The sequence below is a fragment of the Poecile atricapillus genome, chromosome 16, assembly GCF_030490865.1.
Source record: "Poecile atricapillus isolate bPoeAtr1 chromosome 16, bPoeAtr1.hap1, whole genome shotgun sequence".
Lineage (NCBI taxonomy): Eukaryota > Metazoa > Chordata > Aves > Passeriformes > Paridae > Poecile > Poecile atricapillus.
In genome coordinates this window covers 12,799,362-12,827,049 of record NC_081264.1, presented here as the reverse complement: position 1 = coordinate 12,827,049, position 27,688 = coordinate 12,799,362, and the positions used below count along the sequence as shown (strand labels likewise).

The 27,688-nt window shown below is 62.3% G+C and overlaps 4 protein-coding genes across 5 annotated transcripts; 2 read left to right on the top strand and 2 right to left on the bottom strand.

Annotated features, from left to right (window-relative positions):
• Window positions 1-1,166: 1,166 nt before the first annotated feature.
• SLC35E4 (solute carrier family 35 member E4) lies at window positions 1,167-4,463 on the bottom strand. Its single transcript, XM_058851220.1, has 2 exons — window positions 3,600-4,463; window positions 1,167-1,664 (listed from the first exon to the last, which is right to left on the bottom strand). Exons 1-2 carry the CDS (start codon window positions 4,195-4,197, stop codon window positions 1,246-1,248), a joined length of 1,017 nt encoding a protein of 338 aa, XP_058707203.1. The 5' UTR covers window positions 4,198-4,463; the 3' UTR covers window positions 1,167-1,245.
• A 557-nt stretch (window positions 4,464-5,020) lies between these two features.
• Window positions 5,021-8,236, bottom strand: TCN2 (transcobalamin 2). The gene is made up of 10 exons (XM_058851219.1): window positions 7,801-8,236; window positions 7,084-7,273; window positions 6,964-7,011; window positions 6,724-6,857; window positions 6,476-6,634; window positions 6,225-6,400; window positions 5,803-5,977; window positions 5,529-5,721; window positions 5,250-5,371; window positions 5,021-5,153 (listed from the first exon to the last, which is right to left on the bottom strand). Exons 1-10 carry the CDS (start codon window positions 8,219-8,221, stop codon window positions 5,092-5,094), a joined length of 1,680 nt encoding a protein of 559 aa, XP_058707202.1. The 5' UTR covers window positions 8,222-8,236; the 3' UTR covers window positions 5,021-5,091.
• An 851-nt stretch (window positions 8,237-9,087) lies between these two features.
• On the top strand, window positions 9,088-16,441 carry PES1 (pescadillo ribosomal biogenesis factor 1). The gene is made up of 15 exons (XM_058851218.1): window positions 9,088-9,259; window positions 9,631-9,710; window positions 10,338-10,491; window positions 10,566-10,675; window positions 11,646-11,817; window positions 11,996-12,085; window positions 13,263-13,379; window positions 13,518-13,595; window positions 13,934-14,023; window positions 14,188-14,318; window positions 14,462-14,587; window positions 14,682-14,866; window positions 14,952-15,121; window positions 15,496-15,663; window positions 15,970-16,441. The coding sequence occupies exons 1-15, from the start codon at window positions 9,236-9,238 to the stop codon at window positions 16,054-16,056; spliced, it is 1,782 nt and encodes a 593-aa protein (XP_058707201.1). The 5' UTR covers window positions 9,088-9,235; the 3' UTR covers window positions 16,057-16,441.
• A 2,380-nt stretch (window positions 16,442-18,821) lies between these two features.
• Window positions 18,822-26,265, top strand: GAL3ST1 (galactose-3-O-sulfotransferase 1). 2 transcript variants are annotated; one of them, XM_058851846.1, is made up of 4 exons: window positions 18,822-18,940; window positions 19,348-19,561; window positions 22,760-22,893; window positions 24,095-26,265. In XM_058851846.1, the coding sequence occupies exons 3-4, from the start codon at window positions 22,769-22,771 to the stop codon at window positions 25,242-25,244; spliced, it is 1,275 nt and encodes a 424-aa protein (XP_058707829.1). In that variant the 5' UTR covers window positions 18,822-18,940; window positions 19,348-19,561; window positions 22,760-22,768; the 3' UTR covers window positions 25,245-26,265. The 2 variants fall into 2 exon arrangements, with proteins under 2 accessions (XP_058707829.1, XP_058707828.1); XM_058851845.1 differs by lacking the exons at window positions 18,822-18,940; window positions 19,348-19,561 and adding an exon at window positions 20,671-20,993.
• Window positions 26,266-27,688: the final 1,423 nt, after the last annotated feature.

Below are 27,688 nucleotides of genomic sequence, written 5' to 3'. Positions count from 1 at the left end.
ACACACACAGGCACAGCGTGTGCAGGCTCACACACACAGACACGCACCAGCACAGCGTGTGCAGCTCACACACACACAGGAGCAGCGTGTGCAGACTCACACACACACAGGAGCAGTGTGTGCAGGCTCACACACACACAGGAGCAGCGTGTGCAGCTCACACACACACAGGAGCAGTGTGTGCAGCTCACACACACACAGGAGCAGCGTGTGCAGCTCACACACACACAGGAGCAGTGTGTGCAGCTCACACACACACAGGAGCAGTGTGTGCAGGCTCTCACACACACACACACACACACACACAGGAGCAGTGTGTGCAGGCTCACACACACACAGGAGCAGCGTGTGCAGCTCACACACACACAGGAGCAGTGTGTGCAGCTCACACACACACAGGAGCAGTGTGTGCAGGCTCTCACACACACACACACACACACACAGGAGCAGTGTGTGCAGGCTCACAGACACACACACACACAGGAGCAGCGTGTGCAGGCTCTCACACACACACACACACACACACAGAAGCAGTGTGTGCAGGCTCACACACACACACACACACAGGAGCAGTGTGTGCAGCTCACACACACAGGAGCAGTGTGTGCAGGCTCACACACACACACACACACACACACACAGGAGCAGTGTGTGCAGGCTCACACACACACACACACACACACACACAGGAGCAGTGTGTGCAGGCTCACACACACACACACACACAGGAGCAGTGTGTGCAGGCTCACACACACACAGGAGCAGCGTGTGCAGCTCACACACACACAGGAGCAGCGTGTGCAGCTCACACACACACAGGAGCAGTGTGTGCAGACTCACACACACACAGGAGCAGCATGTGCAGCTCACACACACACAGGAGCAGTGTGTGCAGCTCACACACACACAGGAGCAATGTGTGCAGCTCACACACACAGACACACACAGGAGCAGTGTGTGCAGCTCACACACACACACACACACACACAGGAGCAGTGTGTGCAGCTCACACACACACACACACACAGGAGCAGTGTGTGCAGCTCACACACACACACACACACACACACAGGAGCAGTGTGTGCAGGCTCACACACACACACACACACAGGAGCAGTGTGTGCAGGCTCACACACACACACACACACACACACACAGGAGCAGTGTGTGCAGGCTCACACACACCAGCACACATGTGCACAGCGTTCCCTAGAGCCCTCCTGGCCCCCAGCCCCCCGCGGGTCCCTACTCGTGCCGTGGGTGCCCACGCAGGCCCCAGCAGGCAGCCAGGAGCCGGGGCTGGTGGTACAGCACCATCCCGGCCAGCGTCAGCGCCACGCCGGCGTAGCCCAGCGCGCCCAGCTGCGTGCCGAACAGCAGCCACGACAGCAGCAAGTTGCCCACCACGGTGAGGCTGCCCAGGAGGTGCAGCGTGAGGGCCGAGGTGAGGGACAGGAGGCAGGAGGTGGCCAGGTTGTAGAGGACGGAGCCCAGGCAGCTGAGCAGGACGCAGCCCCAGAGCGCGGCGTCGGGGCGAAGGATGCCCTGCCACGAGGGGCCCAGCTCCAGCGCCACGGCCGCCCCGAACAGCAGCACGAAGCTGGGCAGGGATGTCAGGCCGAGCAGAGACAGCGCGTCCAGACGGTCCTCCTGCAGCAGCACACCTGGGGGGACAGGGGACAGTCAGTGGCACATCCCACGGGAACAGCCACCAACACGACACCGAGCAGTAAAGAAATCCCAAATGTCACTGGGAAGGGGAAAATGATGGGGGGCCGTTCCTTCCATGGGCCGGGGGTCCCAGTCTAGAGCGAAGCAGCAAAATCACAGACAAAGGACTATTTAAAGTCGGGGAGGGTATGTGTCATTACGGCAGGGTGGAGTCACCTCTCAAAGACGGGCACGCCCCACCACTGCCCCTCATTCCCTATTTATTCCCTGAAGAATTACATATGCATAGATGACACAATGCACTATACATATTCATTGTCTAACTCCTCCTGTTCTCGCCTCCTATGGCGATGAGCTTCACGCCCCTCTGGGCATGCTCAGTTCTTCTTTTGAAATGGGTCTGGGGTCCTTTTTAATGAAATCTTCTTCTTCGGGCTCGAACTTTTCAACTGTGCCCTTGGCACAGTTGGCAGCTCTCCTGCTCCTCTTGGGACACAGTTCAGATTTCTTGCCTGCAGGTGTGCCCACAGTTCCTTTCCACAATAGTCTATTTTTCTTGTCTCCTTCTACAAACACAACTTAGGACAAGTAAGTGATATAGGGTCTTAGTCTAATTAAGGTTTAATACAAGCAGGAAAATATATATATCCTTGGTCTATTCATTTCATCTTGGCAATCGCTATGTATTCCTTCTGCAAGCAGGTGTATAGCCTAACTACACCTAGTAATAATTAACTACTTACATTGCTCTTATCTCTTTCTTATTTTTCTTTCACCTTGAATTTCCTTAAGTTACTCTTATTCTAGTCAAAATCTTAATTTCCTAATTTTCTTCACTCAAGAGGTTCCCTGGTTTGGATGTGTCCCTGTTCAGGAGTCCTTCATTTCTGGGATTCCTTGGTTTAGGGGTGCCTTGTTTCAGGGGGTGCCCCACTCTGGGTGCCAGTGTTTGGGGTCAGAGTGCCACAGGGAGAGTTGCACAAGGCAGCTTTCCCAGCCTGGTTTGGAGCATTTGTCCCCGTGTCCCCCCCTCTGGGTCATCCGAGGACAGTGGGGACAGCAGGCACAGCAGGGCTGATGCCACACACAGACATGTCCCTGCCCTCCCCAGGGCCACTGTCCATGTCCCACCAGGGGTGGAAAGGTGGCAGGGCAGTGGCACAATGACGAGTGGTGTCCCTTGGGGAGCCACAGCACCCCAGTACAGCCACGGGGACCTTGGGGTGGGCACAGGGCCCCAAGCCAGAGCCCATCCCCACACTGCCCCAGTCACAGGCTCCGGAGGAAACGCTCCTTTCCCAGCCAAAAGCATTCCAGCTGGCTCCCTGCTGCCGTCCACCAAGGACACCATGGCCCGAGTGCCACCAGAGTCCCCAGGAAGGGGGGACTCACAGGGAGTCCAGCAGCCCATGGGGATGGGACAGCCTGGGTGACCCTGTGCCAAGCTAGGGCACTTCCACCACCCATGGCACAGAGACAGCACAGGGACACTAAAGGTGTCATCAATGACAAACTACAGTCCTGTCACCTCAGGGCCACAAGCACGACAGAGCCCTGAAAGAGGCAAGGGTGGCTGCGGGATGGCACCAGAAACAAGAGTGGGGAAGGGGTGGCACCAGGGCCAACAGGGACAGGGGGTGGCACCGGGGCTGGGGTGAAACTGGGAGCCAGGGTGCCACCACTGCTGGGGTGACGCCTCAGCCAGGGTGGGCAAGGAGTGTCCACAAAGGTGGCACCGGGGTGACACCAGCGATAGGGTGGGGTGGCATTAGGGCTGGGGTGACACCAGGGTGCAGAGTGGGCAGCAAAGCGAGCAGGGAGAACCCCGAGCAGGGGGTGGCACCGAGGTGACACCAGCACCTCTGCGCAGGGGCCGTGCCAGGGGCAGGCAGACATGCAGGACAGGGACAGGGACAAGCGGCACTTACTCTGCTGGATGGACTTGAGGGCGCGGAGCACGGTGGCGGCCAGGAGGAAGCCGCAGCCGGGCTGGGAGAAGCAGAGCCCGCCGGCGATGCTGCAGGCGGCCCCGGCACACACCGGCCCCATGGCCCAGAACTGCAGCGGGTGCGGCCGCCGGCCCCCCAGCACCCCCAGCACCAGCGTCACCAGCGGCGTGGTGGTGGCCACGGCCTGGGCCACGTCCAGCTGCACGTAGCTCAGGCCCAGGTTGCCCAGGGCCACGCTGGTGCAGAAGGTGAGGCTGAGCAGGTAGATCCTGGCGCGGGGCCGGGGGCCCGGTGCCCGTGCCCAGCCCAGCGGGTAACCCACGGCCACGCCGGACAGCATGTGCAGCGCCGACAGCAGCAGCGGGTAGCGGAACCCGTGCGCCGCGAAGATCCACTTGTTGAGGCCGGCCATGGTGGTGCCGGTGCCCAGCCAGGCCAGCACGCTGAGGGTGAGCGGCAGCGCCGGTCCCGGCCGATCCCCGCCCGCCTGGCCCGGGTCGGGCTTCCAGGGCCGCACGGTGCCCGCGCCCGCCGCGCTCATCGCGGCCTCATCGCCCCGCCGCGACGGCGGGCACATGGGCACCGGCTCCGCTGCCTCCGGCCGCCCCTCGCCGCTCTGCCCCGTCCTCCCGAGAGCCCCGCGATGGGTGCCGGAGGCGGCGGCGCTGGCGCGGTGGCGGCCGCGCTGTCCCCGCTCCCCGCGGTGGCGGCCGCGCTGTCCCCGCTCCCTGCGCGCTCGGGCCGGGGCTGCTGCCGGCGCTCAGCGCCGCGGTGCCGGGGCCATGTGCCGGGGAGGCGGCGACCGGGGCCAGCGCAAAGTTTGGTGATGGCGGGAGCGGAGGGCGGAGGCTCCTCCCGGCGAGGCCAGCGCGTCACTGCCGGGCGGGCGGGGCACGGCGGGCACCGGGAACACACCCGGCTCTCACCGACCTGCGCTGGCTCCCTGCGGACTGCGGGGCCGCCCCCAGGCCCCCGCCCGGCTCCCGGCCCCAAACCGCCTCTGCCCCGCTGATTTTGGGGACCGGATTAAACTCCCGGGGGAATCACGCAGATTTGGGCACACCCGTGGGTCCCCCTCGGGCAGCGCGGTCCCCTGGACCCCCTGGGACAGTGGGGGCTCAGTACCCCCCAGAGGGTTACAGAGGAGGAGGATCCCATCTCGCACCTTGCTGAGGATGAACAGCACCGACTCAGACTCCCCAAATCTTTGGCCGTCCCAAAAAGGCTTTGGACACCCCAAAAACGGCTGCTCCCAGCAGCTGCCTGCCCCATTCCCACGTGGGACCAGGACTGGAGGAGCTGCTGGTTTTGATGCTCTGGTCCCACTGCACCTGCAGGACACAGGGCATCGTGTGTGTCCCCTCCTCCTGCCCCTGGCAGATTTGGGGGGCTGGCCCACGGAAAGCAGGAGGCAGGCAGCCAGAAGGTTCTGTGCCACAGTGGGTGTTTCATTGCCATTACCCCCCACCCTCTACCACTCGCTGAGGCGCAGGATGAGGGTCTCCCCATCTTTGGGTTTGTAGTCAGCAATGCCTGTGGACAGAGGGGCAACGGCTTGGGGTGAGACAGCAGCCAAGGGGCTGTGGAGGACCTCTGCCACCTCCCCAGGAGCCCCCACCCACCACTCACCCATCTGCAGGGGGGTGTTGGGTGCAGTCAGGAGCTGCCAGTAGTTCCGCTTCTCCTGCCGGGCCTCCAGTCCCAGCACCTCGGTCAGGAAGGGGCCCTGGGGGGTGTCCTGGGTGTGGAACCTGGGGGTGGGACAGTGGGGTCAGGGGGGTGAGGGTCCAGCCTCGGCACTGCTGTACAGAGCTGCTCCCAGGGGAGCTGTGTGGTGGGAACCAGGGTGAGCCCGGTGCAGGGCACAGGTGCAGGACACACGGGCACCACAGCGTGACCCCCACGCACCTGAACTCACGGGGTTCCAGCGCAGCAGCCGCCTGCAGCACGCCCAGGAGGGAGGCGGCGGCGGGCACCAGTACGGGGCGGTCGTAGAGCTGGAGGTCGTAGCACCAGGGCAGGGGACACTCCACCACCAGCTGCACCGTCTTGTTCCCCGGCACCTCAGCCAGGGGCTCCATGTCCAGGGGGGTCAGCGTGTCTGCAGGAAGCCACCACAGCACCGGTGACACCCAGCCACTGTGGTGACACCAGCGCTAACTCCGTTGCCCCCGGCTCCCACCTGGCTCCTCCTGGCAGTGCATGGAGGCGATGTCCAGGTAGGAGTAGCCGTGCAGCACCGGCAGCACCTGGGCCATGGTGGCGGCGGTGCCAAAGGCTTCCAGGTTCTCCAGCAGTGCAGCCATGGCCTGGACAAACGCCGGCTCTGTCTGGCACGCACCTGTGGCCAGGAACACCTGGGACAGGGAGGGATGGAGGTGGTGGGAAGAGGAAGGAGCGTTGGTTACCTGGGCACTGCACTGCTGAGCATCACCTGCCCCGGGGCAGCTGCCCCTGCCTGGGCACCCACATCTACATCTGCACCCCACATCTACACCCCAGATCTGCACCTGCACCCCACATCTGCACCCCAGATCTGCAGCCTCACTTCCCGCCATGCCCATTGCCAGTGGCAGCCCTGATGTCCCCTCAGGTGACACCCACCTGCAGGGCCCATGGGGTGCTGTAGATGTTGCCGATGATGCCGTCAGGGCCCTGGGCCTCGGCCATGCTCCTGCTGGCCCCGTGTGCGGCTGCCCGGAGCTCGGCCGCCAGCTCGGTCCCCACCAACTTCCTCCGCTCCAGACAGGTGAAGGCCAGAGCCACCACGGCCTCGGTGTCTGCAGGGACACCCCGGTGTCACCCCGGGGTCACACACCGCCGGGGTGCCACCACCTGTGCCCGTGGGTCCTTACCCACAGCATTGCCACCGTGCCCGAGCCTTCCATGGTGCTGGGCCGCCAGGAGCCGCCGGATCACCTCCTCCCGCACCCGCTTGTGGTGCACACACAGCGCCAGCACGCCCAGCCCGTACTGGTAGTAACTGGTGAGGGGGTGGCCGTGCCGCCGGGAGCCTGGGGACAGCGGGCGGTGTCACCGGGGTGAGCCGGTGCCTCACAGCTGGACGTGCAGGCGGGAACCCGGCCCGCAGGGACGCTCTCACCTGTCCAGTCCTCCTCCAGGTGGTACTTGAGCCATGTCACCAGCGAGCGATGGGGACTGGGCGGGGGACAGGTGGCCTGCAGCCCCAGCAGGTACAGCGCCAGCCGCCCCGTCCGCGGGGGCTCCGCCGCGCTCCTGCAAGGCAGCGGTCACTGCCAGGACACCGCCAGGGCTGTCACCTGCCAGGACACCGCCAGGGCTGTCACCTGCCCCGAGGGGACCCCGGGACACCCACACGTACGTGCTGTGCTCAGCGTCCCACCGGGAGTGGCCGCGGGCCTGCAGGCTCCTGCGGGGACAGGGCGTCAGCGTGGGCCACAGGGGCGGCCCCAAAGAACCGAGGGGGACCCCCGGGACCCACCTGCCGTAGGGCTGCTGGAAGGTGTCCTGCAGGCGCTCCAGGTAGCGCTGCTCCAGGCGCGGGTCGTGCTCGCGGGCCAGGCGCAGGGCCAGGTACACGGCGGGGTCGGGGTCCCGGGCAGGGTCCCCCGCCAGCCCCAGCAGCCGCGCACTCAGCGCCCGCACGGCGCCCGCCGAGCCCTCCGGGGGCTCTGCCCGGCCCGGGAGAGGCAGCGCAGGTCAGGGGGAACGAGAGGGCCGAGACCCCCCCCCCCCAGCACGGCCCTGCAGCTCCACAGCCCCCCCAGAGCCGTGTGGGGCCGCGGTGGGGAGCGACCCCCGGCACCCACCCCTCCATGCACCCCAAAGCCTCCGCGTCCCCCCCACACCCCCTGAGCTCCGGATTTCCCACCAAAACAAAGAGGAAGGAACGAAGAGACGTGACATGGAGCAGGAGCACAGAGCACCCGAGGGGGTGGCAGGGGGCTGGGGTGACACCCCTGTCCCCAGGGACCCCTGGGGGGGCGGGCACGGGGCAGGGGAAGGGGTCACACGGGTTGGGTTGGGGGGAACTGAGCCCCGGAGAATTTGTCACCGAGGGCAGCCACGAGGCGCCGTCCGAGGCTCCGGAGATGGGGCTCATCGCCCCCAGAGCCGCTCCTCGGGGACCCCCCGAGCTCAGGGCGAGGCCCCGGCCAGGGGGGTCCGGGGCGGGTTTGGGGGCCGGAGCCGCACTCACCGCAGCACCGGGCGGGCAGGACCGCGGGCAGCAGCAGCAGCAGGACCAGCGGCAGCTCCATGCGGGAGCGGGACAGGGGACACGGGGGTGACAGCGCTCGGCACAGCCCCGGGAGCGGCAGGACGAGCCGGGCCGGGAGCGGGGACAGCACGGGAAGGTGTGGCGAGGGGCCGTTTCCGCACGCTGGGGCCGAGTCAGCACAAACGGGGCAGAACTTTGGCTGAGGAGCGGCCGAGGGGAGCGGGGGCAGCCCCGGACAGCCCGGGACACCCAGCCCGGGACACCCTGCCCGGGACACCCTGCCCGGGACAGCCTGACCCGAGGAGCCGCCGCTCGGGTCAACACCGGCGCTCACAGCCCGAAAATAAACACGGGTTGAAGCCCGGCCAAATCCGGCGCCCTTGGAAACGAGAATTCCCATGAATTGCCTCGAACGATTTAATGGAGAAAACGGAGACTGAGCGGCCTCACCCTGGAGCCGAGGGACACGGGGGGGGCACGAACCCCAAATGAACCCCCAAAGCCGGAGGGTCCTGAGCCCCAGGGGGTAAAACCGCCCCGCCGGGGGACCGTGGAGTCCTGAGGCACAAAAGCGAATCCCCGAGCCCAGAAGGGGATCCCGGGGCTCCGCTGGGGCTCGGTCCCGTCAGCCTGGGCTCCCCCGAGCAGGGGACCGGGACTGGGGAACCCCGGCCACCGAGACCCCCCCGTGCCCGGGAGTTCCCCAAACATCCGTCCCGCTGTGGGCCCCGCAGGCCGGGCACCCCCGGGCTGGTGCCTGCGGTCAGTGCTGAGGCTCCAGGGACCAATGGACGGCAGCGGGACCCGCGGGCTCGGGCAGCGACCGGAGGCCGTGATCTCGGCTGGGGGTCGGCAGCCGCCCCCCGCGCCTCGGTATATCCCGGCATGCCCCGCGTCACCGAGCCTCGGTATATCCCGGCATGCTCCGCGTCACTGAGCCTCGCTATATCCCGGCATGCCCCGCGTCACTGAGCCTCGGTATATCCCGGCATGCCCCGCGTCACTGAGCCTCGGTATATCCCGGCATGCCCCACGCCATCCATGCCTCGGTATATCCCGGCATGCCCCGCGCCATCCCTGCCTCGGTATATCCCGGCATGCCGTGCGCGGCACAGCAATATCCCAGTGTGCACTGCGCCTTAGGACCCCCCCCGCCGCCAGAGCTCTGGGCTGCCCGAGGCGCGCCTGACCGAGCCCCGTTCTGCCGCCTGTCCCGGCCCGCCCGCTCTCTGTGCCCGCTCTCTGTGCCCGCTCGCTGCTCTGCCCGCGCTGTTCCCGGTGTCCGCGCTGCCCTCGTGCTCAGAGCGGGCCCGCTCCGGTGTGTGCAGGCCGGCAGTAGGCGCAGGCAGGGCGCGGGCAGCTCGGGGTCCTGCGTTGGGCGGGCGCACGTGGCGGCGGCGGCGGCGGCGGGGCCATGGGCGGGCTGGAGAAGAAGAAGGTACCGAACCCTTCCCGGCCCCACGCTCCCGGGGCCTGTGCTCACCGCCCGGTGCCTTTTCGTGCCGTTCCTTCCCCCCTGCCCTCTCCGTGTCCCCCGGTGTCGGCCCGTGGCTGCTGCCCCCGTTGCGGTGCCGGTGACGCCCCTCCGGCAGTGTCGTGTCCCTGGTAGCGGTGCTCGCCCCCTCTCCCGGTTCCCGACTCCGCTCCTGCTCCCGCATTGCCCTCACTCGCTGCCCCCTTCCAGCCCCCCATCCCCCGGTTCCCGTTTCTGCTCCCTCTCCGTTCCCGGGGGTCCCGGTGGCCCCGGGGCGGTTCCGGGGTTCCCCTCAGCCCCCCCGAGCTTCCCCCGACGCCCTTGTCTCTCCCCAGTACGAGCGCGGAGCCGTCACCAACTACATCACCCGGAACCGGGCACGGAAGAAGCTGCAGCTGAGCCTGCCCGACTTCAGGTGCGCCCGGGACCCCCGGAACTCCCCGGACCCCCCTCCGGTGTCCCCCGCTCCCATCCCTCCGAACCTCCGGTCCCCCTGAGCTCCCCCGGTCCCCACCAGGGAAGCGATGGCAGATGGAGCCTATGGTGGGTGCGGGGGGTGGCCCCGGGTCTCCCTAAACCTCTCCCCTGGATCCTCGGTGCCTCTGAACTCCCTCCCAAACCCCCAGAACCCCCCCGGGACCCCTGAACTGCCCTCAGTGCCCTCCCCCCGATCCCCAAAACCCCCCGGGACCCCTGAACTGCCCTCAGTGCCCTCCCCCCGATCCCTAAAACCCCCCGGGACCCCTGAACTGCCCTCAGACCCCACAGCCCTCCTGCCCCCCTTGAGGCTCCCCATAACTCCTGAACTCTGCCCATCCAGACCCCGCTGATCGCCCCCAGCTCCCCTCAGGGGATCAGAGGGACTCAGGTCTGTGCTGGGTGTGTGGTGGCCCTCGGGGTGGCCTTTTCCCTCGGTGTCACTGGGCAGTGTCCTGTGTGTCCTGGGTTTCAGGGGTTTCCCCTCCAAGGGAAGGGTGTGAGGTGTCCCAGGGGACACAGGGGTGCCGTGGCCCCCCTCTCCCAGCCCTGTCCCTGTCCCCAGGCGCCTCTGCATCCTCAAGGGGATTTACCCCCACGAACCCAAGCACAAGAAGAAGGTGAACAAGGGCTCCACGGCCCCCAGGACCTTCTACCTGCTCAAGGACATCAAATTCCTGCTCCATGAGCCCATTGTCAACAAATTCCGGGAATACAAGGTATTTATCCCACCCAGGGGGCCCCTGGGGCTCGTCCTGTGCCACAGAGCTCCCATGTCCCCCTGTCCCCCCAGGTGTTTGTCCGGAAGCTCCGGAAGGCGTACGGGAAGAGCGAGTGGGGCACTGTAGAACGGCTGAAGGACAACAAACCCACCTACAAACTCGACCACATCGTCAAGGAGAGGTGAGGCAGCCCTGGCAGAGCCACCTGGAGCATCAACCTCTGGGGGCCTGCACAGGAGGGACCTGGAGCTGCTGGAGCCAGTCCAGAGGAGGCCACGGAGATGCTCCAAGGGCTGGAGCCAGGCTGGGAGAGCTGGGGGTGCTCACCTGGAGAGGAGAAGCTCCAGGGACACCTCAGAGCCCCTTCCAGGGCCTAATGGGGCTCCAGGAGAGCTGGAGAGGGACTGGGGACAAGGGATGGAGGGACAGGACACAGGGAATGGCTCCCACTGCCAGAGGACAGGGATGGATGGGATATTGGGCAGGAATTGTTCCCTGGCAGGGTGGGCAGGCCCTGGCACAGGGTGCCCAGAGCAGCTGGGGCTGCCCCTGGATCCCTTGCAGTGTCCAAGGCCAGGTTGGACATTGGGGCTTGGAGCAGCCTGGGACAGTGGGAGGTGTCCCTGCTCATGGCAGGGGTGGCACTGGGTGATCTGTAAGGTCCCTGCTACCCCAGACTGTCCTGGGATTCTTTGATCTTTCACCACATCCATCCCTCTTTGGGAATCCACCTCATACATAATTTCTAGAGGTTTTGATGGAATTTTGTGTTTCTGGGCTGGAGAAGAAGGAATGAGAGAGCAGGGAATGCTCAGCCATCCTGGGTGGCTCCAGGGGAACACAGGGAACTCTCCTGCCTCCCTGTGGGGCATTTTCCTCAGAGGGCTGGTGAAGGGTAAATGCTGCCAAAGCTTTGGTGTGTTTGCTGACAGTGAGAAAGGAGGGGGACACAGGAAACCCCATAAGCCTTATGGGTCCTTTCCTAAACCGGGATATTCCATCGTTCTCTGACTGGTTCTGCTGGGATGTGCCAGTGGATGCTCCCCAGTTCCCATTCCTTTCTCACTCAGGGTCTCCCCCAGCCCCAGCAGCTTTTGCAGGGCTCTGGGGCTGGGTGTGACCCCTCCCCCATGTCCCTCACCTGGGCACAGGTACCCCACGTTCATCGACGCCCTGCGGGACCTGGACGATGCCCTGTCCATGTGTTTCCTGTTCTCCACCTTCCCCCGCACTGGCAAGTGCCACGTCCAGACCATCCAGCTGTGCCGGCGCCTGGCCGTGGAATTCCAGAACTACGTCATCGCCTCGCGCTCCCTGCGCAAGGTGGGGGCTGTGGGGAGCTGCCTTTGGCCACTGGGAGCCACTGGGACGTCAGATCACAAATCCCACTGGGATCTGGCGCTCCCTGAGGAGCCTCCTGCCGAGGGAAGGGGTGATAGTGACGGGGACACAGCGATCTTCCTCCTGCTTCCTCCCACTGAGCCTCTGCTCTGTCTGCCAGGTGTTCCTCTCCATCAAGGGCATCTACTACCAGGCAGAGGTGCTGGGGCAGCCGATCACCTGGATCACCCCCTACACCTTCGCCCATGACGTGAGTGCCTGGGACGAGCCTGGGGGATCTCCAGGGAAGGGCTGAGGGACTGGCCCCTGGCAGATGAGGCTGTGCCCAGCCTGTGGTGAGAGCACAGGGCCTGGCTGCAGAGGCACGTGGGGACACAGCCCTCTGTCACCTCGGGATCCCCCGGGGCTGCCTGTACCAGTCTCCGCAGTTCCCCGTGTCCTCAATCATCAACGCGCTTCTTTATCAGCCATTAAAGATTAACCTGCAGGAGCGACTGAAGTGGAGGGAGGGGATGAGTCAGATCTGCAGCCTCCCCAAGGGGATTCTGCTGTCTCCCCCAGGCAGCAGGGCAAGGGGAGGTCCCCACGGGGCTGGGACGGCTTCCCCTGAGCCTTGGCAGGAGGTCACAGGCACAGCAGGGCCCTCTCCATTCACTCACTGGATTTCTGGGGCTGGGCACGGTTGGGTTGAGGTTTTGTGGTTTTACGGTTCTGAATCATAGAACCGTGGAATGTTTTCAGTTGGAAGGAATCTTACACTCCATCCAATTCCACCCCTGCCATTGGACCAGGCTGCTCCAAGCCCCATCCAAGCTGGCCTTGAACACTTCAGGGATCCAGGGACAGCCACAATTTCCCTGGGCACCCTGTGCCAGGGCCTCATCATCCTCACAGGGAGGAATTCCTTCACAGTATTCCGTTTATTCCTGCCCTCTGTCAGGGGGAAGCCATTGCCCCTTGTCCTTGTCCAGCTCTGCTGTACCCTGTACTCTTCACCTTGAAGAGTTGGATGAAGTGTTCCATGAATCCAGGCATAGAGGGGTGGCAGCAGGACCCTGGGGGAATCCTGCAGAGTTCTCCCTGCCCAGAGTCAGGCAGTGGCTGTGGCATCTCTGCAATTGGGGCATGTTTAGGCTGGAGATCAGGAGAAGGTTCTTCCCCCAGAGGTGCTGGCACTGCCCAGGCCCCCCAGGGAATGGGCACAGCCCCGAGGCTGCCAGAGCTCCAGGAGTGTTTGGACAGCGCTGCCAGGGATGCCCAGGGTGGGGTTGTTGGGGGGTCTGGGCAGGGCAGGGGCTGGGTAGGAAAATCCTGTGGGTCCCTTCCTAAATGGGGATATTATGTGATCCTTCTCCCTGTGGGTGGGATGGGCCCCTGGAGAGGGAGGTCCTTTCATCCCTGTGTCCCCCCATCCCGTGTGCTGGCAGCACCCCACAGATGTGGATTACCGGGTCATGGCCACCTTCACCGAGTTCTACACCACCCTCCTGGGCTTCGTCAACTTCCGCCTCTACCACTCCCTGAACCTGCAGTACCCCCCCAAGGTGAGGCCACCACCCCGGGGTCACCAGGTCCCACCCTGGGGTGGCAGCAGCCCAGAGCGGTGGGAGGGAGGGTGGGAATGAGGGATTTTGGGGATCTCTGTTTTTGGGAGCTGCTTCCACACCCTTTTTCCTCCCCAGATTGACAGCCAGGCTGAGGATGAGCTGAAGCCTGCAGAGGGCAAGGAGTACGCAATGGATTCAGAGAGCTACCTGGAGGTGAGGGACACTGCTGGCACTGTGACCCATGGGGACACTGTGTGGCCATGGTGTCCTGCCCACAGCCCTCCTGGTATGGCACTGAAGGACAGAGGCACATCCCTGCAGGGTGGAGGGGGCTGATCCCAAACTCCCTGTTCGTGTAGGGCAGAGCTGGGCTCAGCCTCAGGCACCACTGGCCTCCCCCTGCATGGCCAGGGACCCTCTGAGTGCCTGGAGGAGGCTGAATTCTGTCCAGGCTCTGGCTCTTCTGGCCTCTTGCTCTGAGAAATCCCCTTCTCCCATGAGGCTGCCCCTTTTCCCACCCCTGGATGTGACTCTGTGTCCTCTCCCTGCAGAGGCTCTCAGCTCTGAGTGCCAGCCTGGCCCGGGTGGTGGCTCCAACCCACGAGGATGAGGTGGAGATTGATGAATTCCCAGTAGAGGGGGTAAGATCCTGGTGGGGGGCTCATCCCTGGCCTGGCTGAGGAGAGGGAATCCTGTCCTGTGCCCAGGCTGGCAGTTTGGGACAGCTCCTGAGAGCCCTCTTTGCCAAGGGGGGCTTGGCAAGGACTGTGTGTGAGGAGGAGGCTGAGGGCTTTGCTCTGAGCAGGAGACAGCAGAGCTGATGGACGCCAAGAAGAAGGAGCAGGAGGCTCTGGAGAAGCACAAGAAGCTCTTTGAGGGGCTGCGCTTCTTCCTCAACAGGGAGGTGCCCCGGGAGCCGCTGGCCTTCGTCATCCGGTGCGTGGTGGGCACGAGACCCTCGGCAGCCCTGGCCTCCCGCTCTGGCAGGACTTCTGGGACCCACCCACCTGATGTCCTGTGGGTGGGGTGACCCTGAGGCTCCCACCTGCCCCCCTGACTCCTCATGGCGTTGCCCACAGGTGCTTTGGTGGCCAGGTGTCCTGGGACAAGTCCCTGTGCATCGGTGCCACCTACGACGCCGCCGACCCGTCCATCACCCACCACATCATTGACCGGCCCCACGTGGACAAGCAGGTGGTTGGCAGGTGGGTGAGGCAGGGGGGCCCTCCCCACAACAGCCATCCCAGAGCTGTGCCATGGGCACCCGAGCCTGAGGTGGGACCCCTCTGCCTCGCCCAGGTACTACCTGCAGCCCCAGTGGGTTTTTGACTCGGTCAACGCCAAGCTGTGCCTGCCCGTGGCTGATTATTTCCCCGGGGTCCTGCTGCCCCCGCACCTCTCGCCCTTCGTGACGGAGAAGGAGGGTGACTACATCCCTCCTGAGAAGCTGAAGCTGCTGGCCCTGCAGAGGGGAGAGAATCCAGGTGCTGGGAGCCCTCAGAGGAGTTTGGGAGCTGGGCTGTGCCTGCTGCAGAGCATCCCAAGGGTAATGGTGGTGTGTCCTTGTAGATGAAGAGAGTGAAGAAGAGGAGGAGGAGGAAGTGGAAGAGGAAGGTGCCAATGACAAAGAAGAGGAGGAAGAGGAAGATGAGTCTGAAAAAGAAGAGGAGATGAAATTACAGAAGATGGAAGAGCAAAGGATGGAAGAGCAGAAGACTCAGAGCACTGAGAACAAAAAGGTGGGAGCCCATGGAGGCAGCTCTGGTGTCACTGTCCCTGCTGAGGGGTTGTCCCTGTCCTGGGACCACTGGGACACTCAGTCATGGAATGGTTTGGCTTGGGAGGGGCCTTAAAGCTTATTTTGCTCTGCCATGGGCAGGGACACCTCCCACTGCCCCAGGTTGCTCCAAGCCCTGTCCAGCCTGGCCTGGAACACTTCCAGGGGTGCTCCTGGCCCCACATTCAAGAGCTGCAGCTCCCGTCCCTGTCAGGGCCTGCTGCAGGTCCAGAGGGAGCTGTGGCTGTCCCTGCCTGCAGTGAATGGGCTGGAAATGCCTGTCCCTGTGGAAGGAGGGTGGGTTCCCGCTATCCTGAGCTCCCTGGCTCCCCACAGGTGCTTCCTGTGAAGGTGACAGCAGGGAAGGTGTGGGTGGAGGACAAGCAGCGCCTGGAGCAGGAGCAGCAGAGCGAGGAGAAGCGCTTGGCCATCATGATGATGAAGAAGAGGGAGAAGTACCTCTACAAGAAGATCATGTTCGGGAAGAAGCGCAAAATCCGCGAGGTACGGAGACTGGGCCCCTCACCTACATCCTGGGACGGGCTCTTCCCAAACCCACTTGTTCTTCCACTCCTCCCTGTCCCTGGTGAAGGTGTTGAGGTCCCTCCCAGTGTCCCCAGGCTGCCCCATGGTGGGCCAGAGCTCCCTGTGCCCCCTCAGGGCCGTGGCTCCTGCAGCCACTTTCCATATCCCATCCCTGATCCCAGTGCTGTGGGGTCCATCCTCCACGTGCAGCTGGAGCTTTGGTGGGATCAGGGGGCTGCAGCCCCTGTCCTGCTCTGACTGAGGGTCTCGGGGGTCTCTCCCCAGGCCAAAAAACTGGCTGAGAAGAGGAAAGCCCACGATGCAGCCCTCAAGGAGCAGAAGAAGAAGAGCAAGAAGGCGCGACAGGCGTGACCGGGCCAGGGGCTCCTGGATGCTTTTCCACTGCTACTTTTGGGTGGAAAACCCTTGGCTTTGCTCCTGGGATAGAAAGGCTGGGTTTGAAATGTATCCCATCTGTAAATAGACCTGCTGCTCTGCCGTTCCCTTGGTGCCCTCTGCGGAATCGGTGTTACAAGGACAGTTGTCTCCGTGCTAGTGCCACCTCTGCGTGAGGAAGAGGAGGCCAAGAGGAGCTCTGGGATGGTTCCGTGTGAATTTGCACAGCCCTGGGTGCTGGAGCCTGGCTCCCAGGAGCACCCCAGGGCAGAGGAGTGTGGAGCCCGGATCTGCTTCCCAGTATCCACACAGAACCATATTCCCTTGTATTTTTATTTTTAATTAAAGAAGGTGACGCTTTCCTGCTGGTGATTGTTGTCTGCTCTTCTGCCTGGGCAGGGGGGAGGCTTCCCTGTCAGGATGGATGTGGATGGATGTGGAGATCCATGGCTGATGCCAGGGTTGCTGATCCTGCTGGATGTGTTTGTGACATCAGCAGTGTTCTGTCAATCCTGGGTTTTCCCCCCAAAACACCTTGGAAACACTCCAGCTGGGGACAAGCTCATGGGGTTTATGGGCACACCTTTGCCCCCAAATGTGGTGAAGGCTGTGTCTCACTCTGAGGAATTTTTGGAGGACACCCCTGGCACTGCTGTGGGGACACAGAGAGGATAACAGGGAGTGACAGCCCCAAGAAGGGAGTGAGTTCAGATGGCAAACAGCTGGGAATAGCCAGCTCAAAGGACTTTCAGATTTTGTTTCCTTTCCTAGATTTTTTTTCCCAACTTTTTACATTTTTTTTTTTTTCTTTTCACCATTTCCATTCTCCCCTTTATTTTCCATTTTTCACAGTTTTCTCTTTTTTCATTTTTTCTGTCTTTTCCTTTTTCCTATTCTTATTTTTATTGTTTCATTTTTATTTATTTTTCCCCTTCACTCATTCCCCCTCTTTTGCTCCTTTCTCCCTCCCATTTTTTTCCCCGTTTCATTTTTTTTTTTTTTCTCCCCTTCCAGAGGCTTGGAAGGCTTTTCCCTTTTTTTTAATGTTTTTCTCCTTGCTTTCCCCTTCCATTCCCCTCTCCCAAGAGGAGCAGGAGTGATCCCCAGGGCCGGGGCTCCCCTCAAGGCGGGAGAACCTGAACAAGGCCTCAACCCCTGGGAGCCACCGGTTCCCACCCAACCCAAACAAACCAACCCCAGATCCAAACAAACCCCAGCTCCCAAAATCCCAGCTCCAAACAAACCCCAGCTCCCAAAATCCCGGCTCCAAACAAACCCCAGCTCCCCAAATCCCGGCTCCAAACAAACCCCAGCTCCCAAAATCCCAGCTCCAAACAAACCCCAGCTCCCAAAATCCGGGCTCTAAACAAGCAAACCCTGGTTCCAAGCAGGTGGCTCCAGGCCTCCCTCCCGAGGCCTGGCTGAGGGCCTGGGCCAGGCCGGTGCTGGTGGCCACAGGCCGCTCTGGCTCCCCGGGGCCTCTCTGCCTGATCAAGGTGTGTGTCCAGCCAAGTGTGACCCCTCGGTGTTACCTCCCCCTCAGCCTCCTCACCCAATCCCTCAGGATCCCCTGCTCCCCTGGGATCCGCGGCTCCGGCCATCATTTCAGTGAGTGCTGCTTTGTACCCCCACATCGGAGGGGATGAGCTGCTGGAGCCCTCCCGAGCACCCCCCGTGGGATGTGGGACATGGTGGGTGTGGGACATGGTGGGTGTGGGACATGGTGGATGTGGGACATGGTGGATGTGGGACATGGGGTGTTGTGGCTTCCCAGCTCCATCACATCCGTCCCCAGCCTGTCAGTGTTCCGTGGTTGAGTTGCCACATACTGGCCACTGCAGCTCTCTTGTGGCTGGAAACCCTTTACCCCTTCCCAAAAAACAGGAAACCTGGGAACACTGTGTGACCCATTCCAAAAAAAATAAAAGGTGGGGGGGAAATTGGAAAACCTTCGCAATCCATCCCCCGCAAAAAAACCACAGGGGAAGCCTGGAATCCCTTCATAACCCACCACCAAAAAGGGGAGAAACTTGGAAACCTTTTGTGACCATCCCAAAAAAGAGGTAGAAACCTGGAATTAGGAGAGGTATAGGCAGAGAAGGGGTGGGACAGTTCATTGCTCCCACACACCAGTTCCACAGCAAACGCTGTGACTGTGATTACTTGTCTTCACCCCTCCTCTTGCAATGATGATGACGATGACAGTGATCATCAGTGATGATGATGGAAACAGAGCTGTTCTGGCTTTTCCTGATCCTGGAGGGTTGTGCAGGGAACTGGTCCTGGTGAGGTCAGGCAGGATGGGGGCAGCTGCTAGAGATGAGGCAAGAGCTGCCAGCTCACTGCAAGGTGATGTCTGTAAATCCTGTGGGGTAAGCTCTGAACCCCAGACACTGATGGTGAGTCCCAGGCGTGGTCACCCCTTTTTTGGGGACCCAAGGCCGATATCACCCCCTTTAGGGACAGAGACCTGGATCTGAGGGCAGCAGGAAGAGGCTGGATCCAGGAGCACAAGAGCCCCTTTTTCACCCTGCCAAACGCAGGATGATGGACCAGCGACAGGGCTGAGCCCTCCCGGTGTGCCCAGGGCACCCTCTGGGCACCCAGTCGGCTGCCATGACTAGAGGAGGGTGGAAAGACTGGTGGCTCCATGGCTGCTCCACAGTTGTCACCCCAAGGTTGCATTTGCCAGAATATTGCTGTCATTAAGGCCATAAATCCATGGAAACATAGTGGGAGGAGGGAGGAAGGAGGGCGGGGAAGCTGTGGGAGAATGAAAAGGAGCTGATGGTGTGTGTCCAGGGTGCCCCGGGGAGCAGGAGGCTGGGACAGGGTGCGGGAGCGAGCTCCCCAAAGCCAGGTGAGCTCCGGCTGCGGGAGGTGATGGCCAGGCCATGAGCTGTCCCGTAGGACGAGGAGGAGGAGGACGATGGCTGGCGAGAAGTGGGTGCTACCGCCCAGGGCCAGCCGCCGTCCCCCGGGGCTGTGGGGCCCAGCCAGGCTGGTGGCGGGGAGCCGAGGGGCCGGCAGTGGGGCCAGCGGGGACAATGTCCCCGTTGAGGCCACGGTCGCAGATGGAGACAAACGTCCCCGTTGTTCCCGGCGCGGGCTGAATGGCTCCTCTGTGCCCCGGCAGTGGGTGGGGGCCGGGTGGCTCGCGGTGGCCGCAGGCACCCAGGGCCGGCCCCGGGGAACCGGGCAGTGCCCGGCCGCAGCCCCGCGTCCCCGGCCGGCCGCTCCCACTCCCGTCCCGTCCCCCCTTCCCAGGCCGGCGACCCAGGGCCGCGATCCCGGTGATGCCATAAACACCGCGGTGCAGTGGGGAGGCTTTGGAAAAGCCGGCGTTTGCGGGGTGCTGCCCGGGAAGAGCTTATTCCATGTCGGAGCAGCATCGGCACCCCCGCCCCGCTCCCCTGGCACCCCGCTCCGCGCAGGAGAGCAGAGGCACGGCCCAGCGCCAGCGGTGCAGGCAGAGGAAAAGGTGATGGATACTGGGGGCCTGGAGGGGTCGAGATGCTCGGGGGAGGTGGTGGGGTGCTTGGTAAGGGCTAAGGGGGCAGCGGGATGTTTGTTGGGTTGCTTGGGAGGCCGTGGAATGCTGGGGAGGGCAGCAGGATGATGAGGAGGTAGTGGGATGCCTGGAGGGTGTTGGGATGCTGGGGGCAGTGGGATGCTCAGGAAGCAGCTCTGTGGGGCAGGATGATGGGGGGAATTGTGTACACGTGGGGCACAGAGGCGATGGAGGGGTGAAGCACCATGCCTGTGTGGGATGGGGCCTGTGGAAAACCGTGTCCATGGATTTGTGGGATCAGGAGAAAGCAGGTGCATGCGCCCTGTGTATGGCAGGGCCTTGGCCCTAAAAACATTGATCCTGTGGAGAAAACCCAAAAGCGGACTCTGGGATGCCCCCAGGGAGATGGGGAGCTGCTGGGCACAGAGATGGGGCTGCAGAGCTGCGTTGCCTGGCCTGGCCCGGGGGTAACTGGAGGAAATGGCGGGGGCAGGGGTGTGCTCCAGCTGGGCATCTCTGCCAGCTGGTGCCACAGCCCCCCCAGCCGTGGGAGCCTCAGGAGAACACCCAGCGCACCACGTTTCTCCTAACGAGCTATTAATAATTAAGCTGCTCACTGAAGGCAAAGTCAATAGAGTATTTGGCCGGGGAGTACTTGCCAGAACCACCCCAGGGAGGCAGACAGGGTGGAGCAAGGCATCTCCTTGGCATTCCAGAGCTCCGGAATGGAGTGCTGTGTGGTCCTGGGGGCCTGGTGGGGTCCCATAGGGATCTGTCAGCATCCATTGGGACCCATCTGGACTCACTGGGATCCCCTGAGACTCATCAGAGGGGTTCATGGTGCCATTTCACTCACTCCTATGGAGCTGGTGCCAGCTCCGCTCCTGCCTGGCAGCACCAACAAAAGTGTGTCCCTCCAGCCCTCTTCAGTGGCTTTTCCAGGTGGTGACTGTGATAAAATCACAGCCACCGTGTAAAACCGAACTCAGCTGCTCCTGGGCACATGGAGCCCTGTGGCATTCCAACCCACACGGTGGTTTTGGGATGTAGTCAGAGCCACCTGCTCCCCCCCTGCTGACACCGTGCACCCCCACACCCATGTGAAAGCCACTCGGGAAGGGGCTGGATGCACCAGCCCTGCCTGATCCAGTGGTCCTGGCTCCAGGAGAAGTGGTGGGGACTTGGATGAGCTTTTCGGGTGCTCCAGGTGCCCTCTCGCAGCTCCCCCCCTGTCCGCGGCGCTGTGCCCAGCGCCCGGCCGCAGCCCGGGGCTCCGGTTGCATTTTCCATTCATTATTCATCGAGCTGGAAATCTCGGCAGCACGAGGCGATCCGAGCCGGGGGGGCCGGAGCGGGGGAGCGGCGGCAGCAGCGGCACCCCGGGATCGCCGCGGTGCTGGGGGTGAGCCGGGAACGGGGGGGCTTTGCCTCGGGGGCCGGGGGAGAGCGATGTGCCGGGCTGAGATTTCATCCTGCCGGAGTTGCCGCGGGAGCTCTGAGGAGCTGAGGGGGTGATGCGAGGAGGGGATGGGAGCCCGGGGGTATTTCTGGGGGTGTTGTTCAGTGGGAGCGCAGCCAGCCTTGGCCGAAGGATTCCGGAGGATGTGGAGCATCGGGAGCATCGGGAGCTGGGGCAGGCAGGCGATGCTGCTCCCTCCGCTAAATGGGGGTGCAGGGCCGGGGGTGTCAGCCCCCAGCTCGGGGGGGCTCCCGGGCACGGAGCTGTGCTGTGGAGGGCTGCGGTCACGGGTGCCGTGTCCCCGTGTCCCCGTGTCCCCGTGTCCCCGTGTCCTGCCGCAGGGGACAGCCTTGCTGCAATGCGGTGTCACAGTGAGGGTGACCCCCGTGTCCCGGGAGGAGGGAAGGGACAGGGATGGGGGCCACGGGGGGAGCGCTAGGGAGGGGGCAGGAGGCACAGGGGCTCTGTGTGTGTGTGCACACGTGTGTGTATGGGCACGACTGATGTGTGTGCACATTTTGTGTGCACCTGAGTGTGTGTGTATACGAACATGCATTGATGTGTGTGTGTCCTGGTGCACACACGAGCACACGAGGGGATGGGGTGTGTGCCCCTGTGTACCCTGTGTGTGTTCTTGTGTGTTTGGGGGTGTCTGTGTGTTTGGGGGTGTCTGTGTGTGCCCTCTGTGTGTTCTGTGTGTATGTACATGTGTGTGTGTGTGTGTGTGTGTTTGGGGGTGTCTGTGTGTTCTGTGTGTTTGGGGGTGTCTGTGTGTTCTGTGTGTTTGGGGGTGTCTGTGTGTGCCCTGTGTGTGTGTGTGTGTGTGTGTGTGTGTGTGTTTGGGGGTGTCTGTGTGTTTGGGGGTGTCTGTGTGTGCCCTGTGTGTGTGTGTGTGTTTGGGGGGGGGGTGTGTGTGTGTTTGGGGGTGTCTGTGTGTGCCCTCTGTGTGGTGTGTGTGTTTGGGGGGGGGGTGTGTGTTTGGGGGTGTCTGTGTGTGCCCTGTGTGTGTGTGTGTGTTTGGGGGGGGGGGGGGTGTGTGTTTGGGGGTGTCTGTGTGTTCTGTGTGTTTGAGGGTGTCTGTGTGTGCCCTGTGTGTGTGTGTGTGTATGTTCTGTGTGTTGCCATCCTGCCTGCACCCCTCTGTCCCCAGATCTGTTCCTGGCCCCCACCCTGGGCCAGCCTGAGCTGTCACAGCCAGAGGGGCCCCCTGAGCCCCCCACTGCTGCTGGCAGGGCTGGAGGGGCCACACTGGGAGGGTATTGCAGCACACAGACCACCCTGAGCTGCTGCAGCTCCTGCTCTGACCTGGAGATTTTCCTTGGAAAATGGATCCCAGTGCCCTCAGGGAGCTCCTGCCGGTGCTGCTGGTGTCCCAGTGGATATTGGTCACTCTGTCCCTCAGTTGCCCACTCTGCCCCTGGGCTGTCCATAGCCCAGCTCCCCCTTCCCCCAGTCCCAGCCCTGCGTCCTCTCCCGCCAGGCCTGGGAGTCACTCAGTTTTCCCAAGGCGGGCAAAGGTTGGCTGGATGGGCAGGGCCGCTGGGGCTGGGCCATGGATCTGCTGTGCCCATGGCTGTGTCATGCCAGGCGCCAGTGAGATGCTTGTCTAGGAATTGCCATGCCCATGAAATGTCCACGTGCCTCGTTCAAGCCACACACCCCCGAGTCCCCACGTCCCTGGCACCAAGGTCTCTCTTCTCCGGCTGCAGGTGACCAGGATGCTGTGGCATGGGAAGCCCTGGAGGTCCATGTGCAAGGGGCTGGTCCTGGGGACCCTCCTGACCAGCTTCATGTTGCTGCTCTACTCCTACGCCGTCCCCCCGCTGCAAGTCAGCGTCACTGAGTGAGTCTGGGGTCCCTGCGTGTCCCTCCCACTGCAGCTCGGCCTCCCTGTTCCACACAGGAACCCCCAACTGGAGATGGGGGACATGGAGATGGCCCTGGGGCTTTCCAGGCCCTGGTGGCTTCACCCCAAGATGTCCCCTTCCTGCTGGAGGCTGCACCCTGTCCCACAGCCAGGGGGGAGGTGGCTGCCAATTCCCCATGGGGCTGGGGACACACCCTGGGGCACTCACTGCTCCTGGGTGGAGAGGAGAGGGAGAGGGAGAGGAAGAGGGAGAGGGAGAGGAGAGGACTCAAGTCTCTGGTTCTTTCACTGCCAGAGCTCTGCAGTGCTCAGCTCCTGGCCATGACACCTGTGATGAAATTAATCTCCAAGCTTGAAAACAAGGTTCACGTGCCTCACAATCCTGGTGCTGTTGGATGGGATCCTTATCAAGGATCAGTTTGGCGAGTTCATTACAGGTGTCCAAAGTCACTCGACTGTGTGGGCTCTGCGTGCTGCCCCAGGCAGCTCAGATAATGTCCCATGTGTCCTCGTGTGCTCCTCCAGGGCCCATGAACTCATCTGTGGGGCCAGGCTCTGGAATTATTTCCCTCTTTGCTGGGGGCTGGATGCTTCATGGATCCCACAACGTGTTGAGGGGTCCCAGACCTCCACAGATCCCATGAGAGGTTTGTGACTCCTGTAAGGGGTTGAGAGCTCCCAGACCTCCTCCATGGATCCCATGAGGAGTTAGTGACTCTTGTAAGGGGTTGAGAGGTCCCTGGCCTCCTCCATGGACCCTACAAACAGCTGAAAGCTCCAGGCCTCCTCCATAGATCCTACAGAGGGTTGAGAGCTCTCATACCCCATAAAAATGATGTCAGCTCCTCTCCATGGATTTGTGAGGATGGAGAGCTCCCCTTAATGCACTTTTTGGCATCACTTCCACCAGGACCACCATGGCCATGCCCATGGAGACCCTCTGCTCTATTTCCATTTCCAGCACCTATTCCCATTTCCAGAACCCATTCCCAGGTCCAACACCTGTCCCCAGGTCCAACACCCATTTCCAGGGTCAGCATATATTCCCAAGGTCCAGCACCTATTCCCAGGTCCAGAACCCATCCCCAGATCCAGCTCCTCCAGCACAGATTATCCCTAAGCCTTCAAAGTGCCACTGCCATTCTCACCATGGTGCTCCACCTCTTCTGTCACCCAGGATCCCCGTCCCCTTCTCCTGCTCCTCCCACCTGTCCCCCGTCCAGGCTCTGTCCCCATCCAACGGCACGGGCAGCACCTCGGGGTGGAGCTGCCGGCCCAAGCTCAATGTCATGTTCATGAAGACCCACAAGACCGCCAGCAGCACCATCCTCAACATCCTCTTCCGCTTCGGGGAGAAGCATCGCCTGAAATTCGCCTTCCCCAATGGCCGCAACGACTTCTACTACCCGTCCTTCTTCGAGCGCAGCCAGGTGCAGCACTACCGGCCCGGGGTGTGCTTCAACATCATCTGCAACCACATGCGCTTCCACTACGAGGAGGTGCGCAAGCTCCTGCCGCCCGACACCACCTTTGTCACGGTGCTGCGGGACCCCGCGTACCTCTTCGAGTCCTCCTTCCACTACTTTGGTCCCATCATCCCCCTCACCTGGAAGATCACAGGGGAGGATAAGCTGGACGAGTTCCTCCGGGACCCCCAGCACTACTACGACCCCAATGGGTTCAATGCTCACTACCTCCAAAACCTCCTGTTCTTCGACTTTGGCTACGACAGCAGCATGGACGCCAACAGCCCGCTGGTGGAGGAGCACATCCAGGAGATCGACCGCCGCTTCCACCTCGTCATGTTGCTCGAGTACTTTGATGAGTCGCTGGTGCTGCTCAAGGACCTGCTGTGTTGGCAGCTGGAGGACGTCCTCTACTTCAAGCTCAACGCCCGCAAGGGCTCCACTGTGTCCCGCTTGACCCCTGAGCTGTACGAGCAGGCGACCGCCTGGAACCTCATCGACGCCAAGCTCTACCGCTACTTCAATGCCACCTTTTGGCGCAAGGTGGAGGCCTACGGGAGGGAGAGGATGGCCAGGGATGTGGCCGAGCTGCAGAGGGAGAACGAGAAGATGACCAGCATCTGCATTGATGGGGGACATGCCGTGGATGCCAGTGCCATCCAGGAGTCCTCCATGCAGCCCTGGCAGCCCCTGGGGGAGAAGACCATCCTGGGGTACAACTTGAAGAAGAAGATCAGCAAGAAGCACCAGAAGCTGTGCCGCAAAATGCTGACGCCCGAAATCCAGTACCTGACTGACCTGGGGGCCAACCTCTGGATCACCAAGCTGTGGAGCCACGTGCGGGACTTCCTCAAGTGGTAGGGGCTGGCAGGTGCCCCACTTCCCTGGGGAAGAACCAGGTGCTTTTGTTTTTCTTACTTATGGTTCTCTTGGTTTGGAACTGGCTGGAGGCTCTGAAGCCTGGGAACTTTTGGGGAGATCCTCCATCACCTTCCTGCAGAGCCCCAGTGTGGGCAGGAGAGCGGAGACTCTGCCCCCATCAGCAAGGTCAAGAACTGGGGGCTCAGGGGTGGTGTTTTCCTGCAGGATCCACTTCTTCCTTCCCCACGGAAAAGCTGGAGGAATAATTTATGAAGGAGGTGGCCTTGTCACAGCAGGAGCAGGACATCCATCACCAGGTTGCTGGGTGTGCTGGGACAGCAGTGGTAGAGGGTCTCCTTTGCCTGGGGTGGGCAGAGATGCCCACAGGGAACCCAACCCTCCAGGGGCTCCTCAGATCACCCTGCTGAGCCCTGCTTTGGGGTGTGGGAATGACAGAACCTGCTGCAGTGCCTCAGCCCGTGGGTGTGATGAGTGCAGCAGGTTTTCAGCCCACCCACAGCCTTCACTCCATGCCAGGCTGTGACCTGGAGCCACACGGAGCCATTTGGAGATTGGAAAACCCACCCCAAAAGTCCCGGCCTTTATCAACAGGTCCCTGTGGCAAAGGGCACCCCCTCCATGCCCCCCATCATCCCAGTTAGAGGGCCCCATGGCCCTGGTCCCCACAGGGGACATCCCAAAAGGCCAACAGGGTCTGGTGACAACTGGCATGGGGAGGAGATGGGAGTGGGTGCAGTGGGACTGTCCCCGTGATGCCATCCTGAGCACGGTGGGGATGCTGAAGGCAGGGGCCATCCCCAGTCCCCACCCTGCCTCGGGGACAAACCTCGTGCATCCCAGCTGGGCTGGATGACACCGGTGACACCACATCCCACCGAGAGTAGCCCTAGCTGGGCAAAGAGGTGGCACCTGTGGCTGAGCCACCCCCCAGCAAAGGGACCTCCTTGTGCCCCCACCTGTGTTCAGCTCCTTCTGTAAAGACCAGAAATAAAAAAAAGCAATTTACTTTTGTAATATAATTGTGTATTTGGTAGTTTTTGACGTAAGGATGGTCCAGCTGGTCTCCAGCCATCTCCTTCTTCTCCGGGATGGGATGGATGGGGTGAGGATGTTCTCACAGGCACAGCAGGATGCTCAGCCGGTCCCTGCTCCTTCTGGGAGCTCTCCAGGGTCCTGGCACCACTGTCCCCATCAGTCCTGGGGCTGGGGGGGGGGCCCGTGTCCCCCAGGAAGTGCTGAGGAATGAGACCCTCAGTGAGTGGGATGCCTGGGTCTGTCCCCTATGTCCCTGCTGGGTGCTGCTGGGGTACAGCCCCATGGTGTGCAGGTGCCCCCAGGAAGGTCTGCTGGCTTCACAGGGACACCAGAGCCACGGGACCAGCCATCACTGGTGACACAAACCACTCGAGCCACCGCATTCCGGCTCTGCTGCTGATGGGGAGCACACAGTTTCAGGGGTGGCCATGGGACTTGCAATGGGACTTCTCCACCCTCCCTGTCCCTCGGTGCCCAGGCCACCAGGTCAGCCCACTCAGAGGAGGTCTGTGGTGGGGTGTTGGGGCTGTGATGGGGACACCTGAGACAGGCAGGACCCAGGGACACAAACACTTCACCTTCAGGTCTCTGTCCTGGCTGTGACCAAAGTGCTGCTCGCAGGTGGGCTCCCTCTCCAGCAGAGCTGTGATGGGACAAGGAGGGATGCTGGGGACTGGGACTCTCTGGTGGGACTGGGATCAGCCATGGGATCATGACAGTGCTGGGGTCAAAACTGTGGTGGGCTTAGGAACCATGGGGTGGGACCAGGGACATCCAAGGGACCAAGGCTGAGTGATGGGACCAAGCCATGAGGTGAACTGGGATCAGGGCAAAGTGGTTGGATCAGGACCACGTGCAGGAGTAAAAGGATATAGTGGGAGCAGCACCATGCACAGGACCAGGACATGGTGGGCACGGGACCTTGCTGAGGACCAGGACCACAACAGTGACATGGGAGGCCCAGCATCACACCTGGGAACAGGACTGACTGGTGAGTATGGGACCAGGACTTACTGGTGGGTATGGGATCAGGACCACCTGCAGGACCAGTCTGAGTGGTGGCACTGGGACTGTGGGATGGAACGGGGACTGGAAGATGGGCACAAGCTCTTGTGGTGGGACTGGGAAGGTGTAAGGGGTAGGACCAGCCCCAGGTGTGGGGCTGTTGATGGCTGCAGAGTCCAAGCAAAGCCCCCAACTCCATCAGTGCCAGCTGGGGCCCATTGACACCCAGCCCCAAGCCCTTAAAGACCCCCAGCTGTTGGGGGGATGCTGCTCACTGGGGATGGAGCTGTGCTTGTTGCTGCTGCTGCTGCTGTGTGGGGCTGTGCTGGGGGTGCCAGGTGAGTGGGGCTGGGATCCCCCTTCAGTTCTCCCACTGGTTGTAC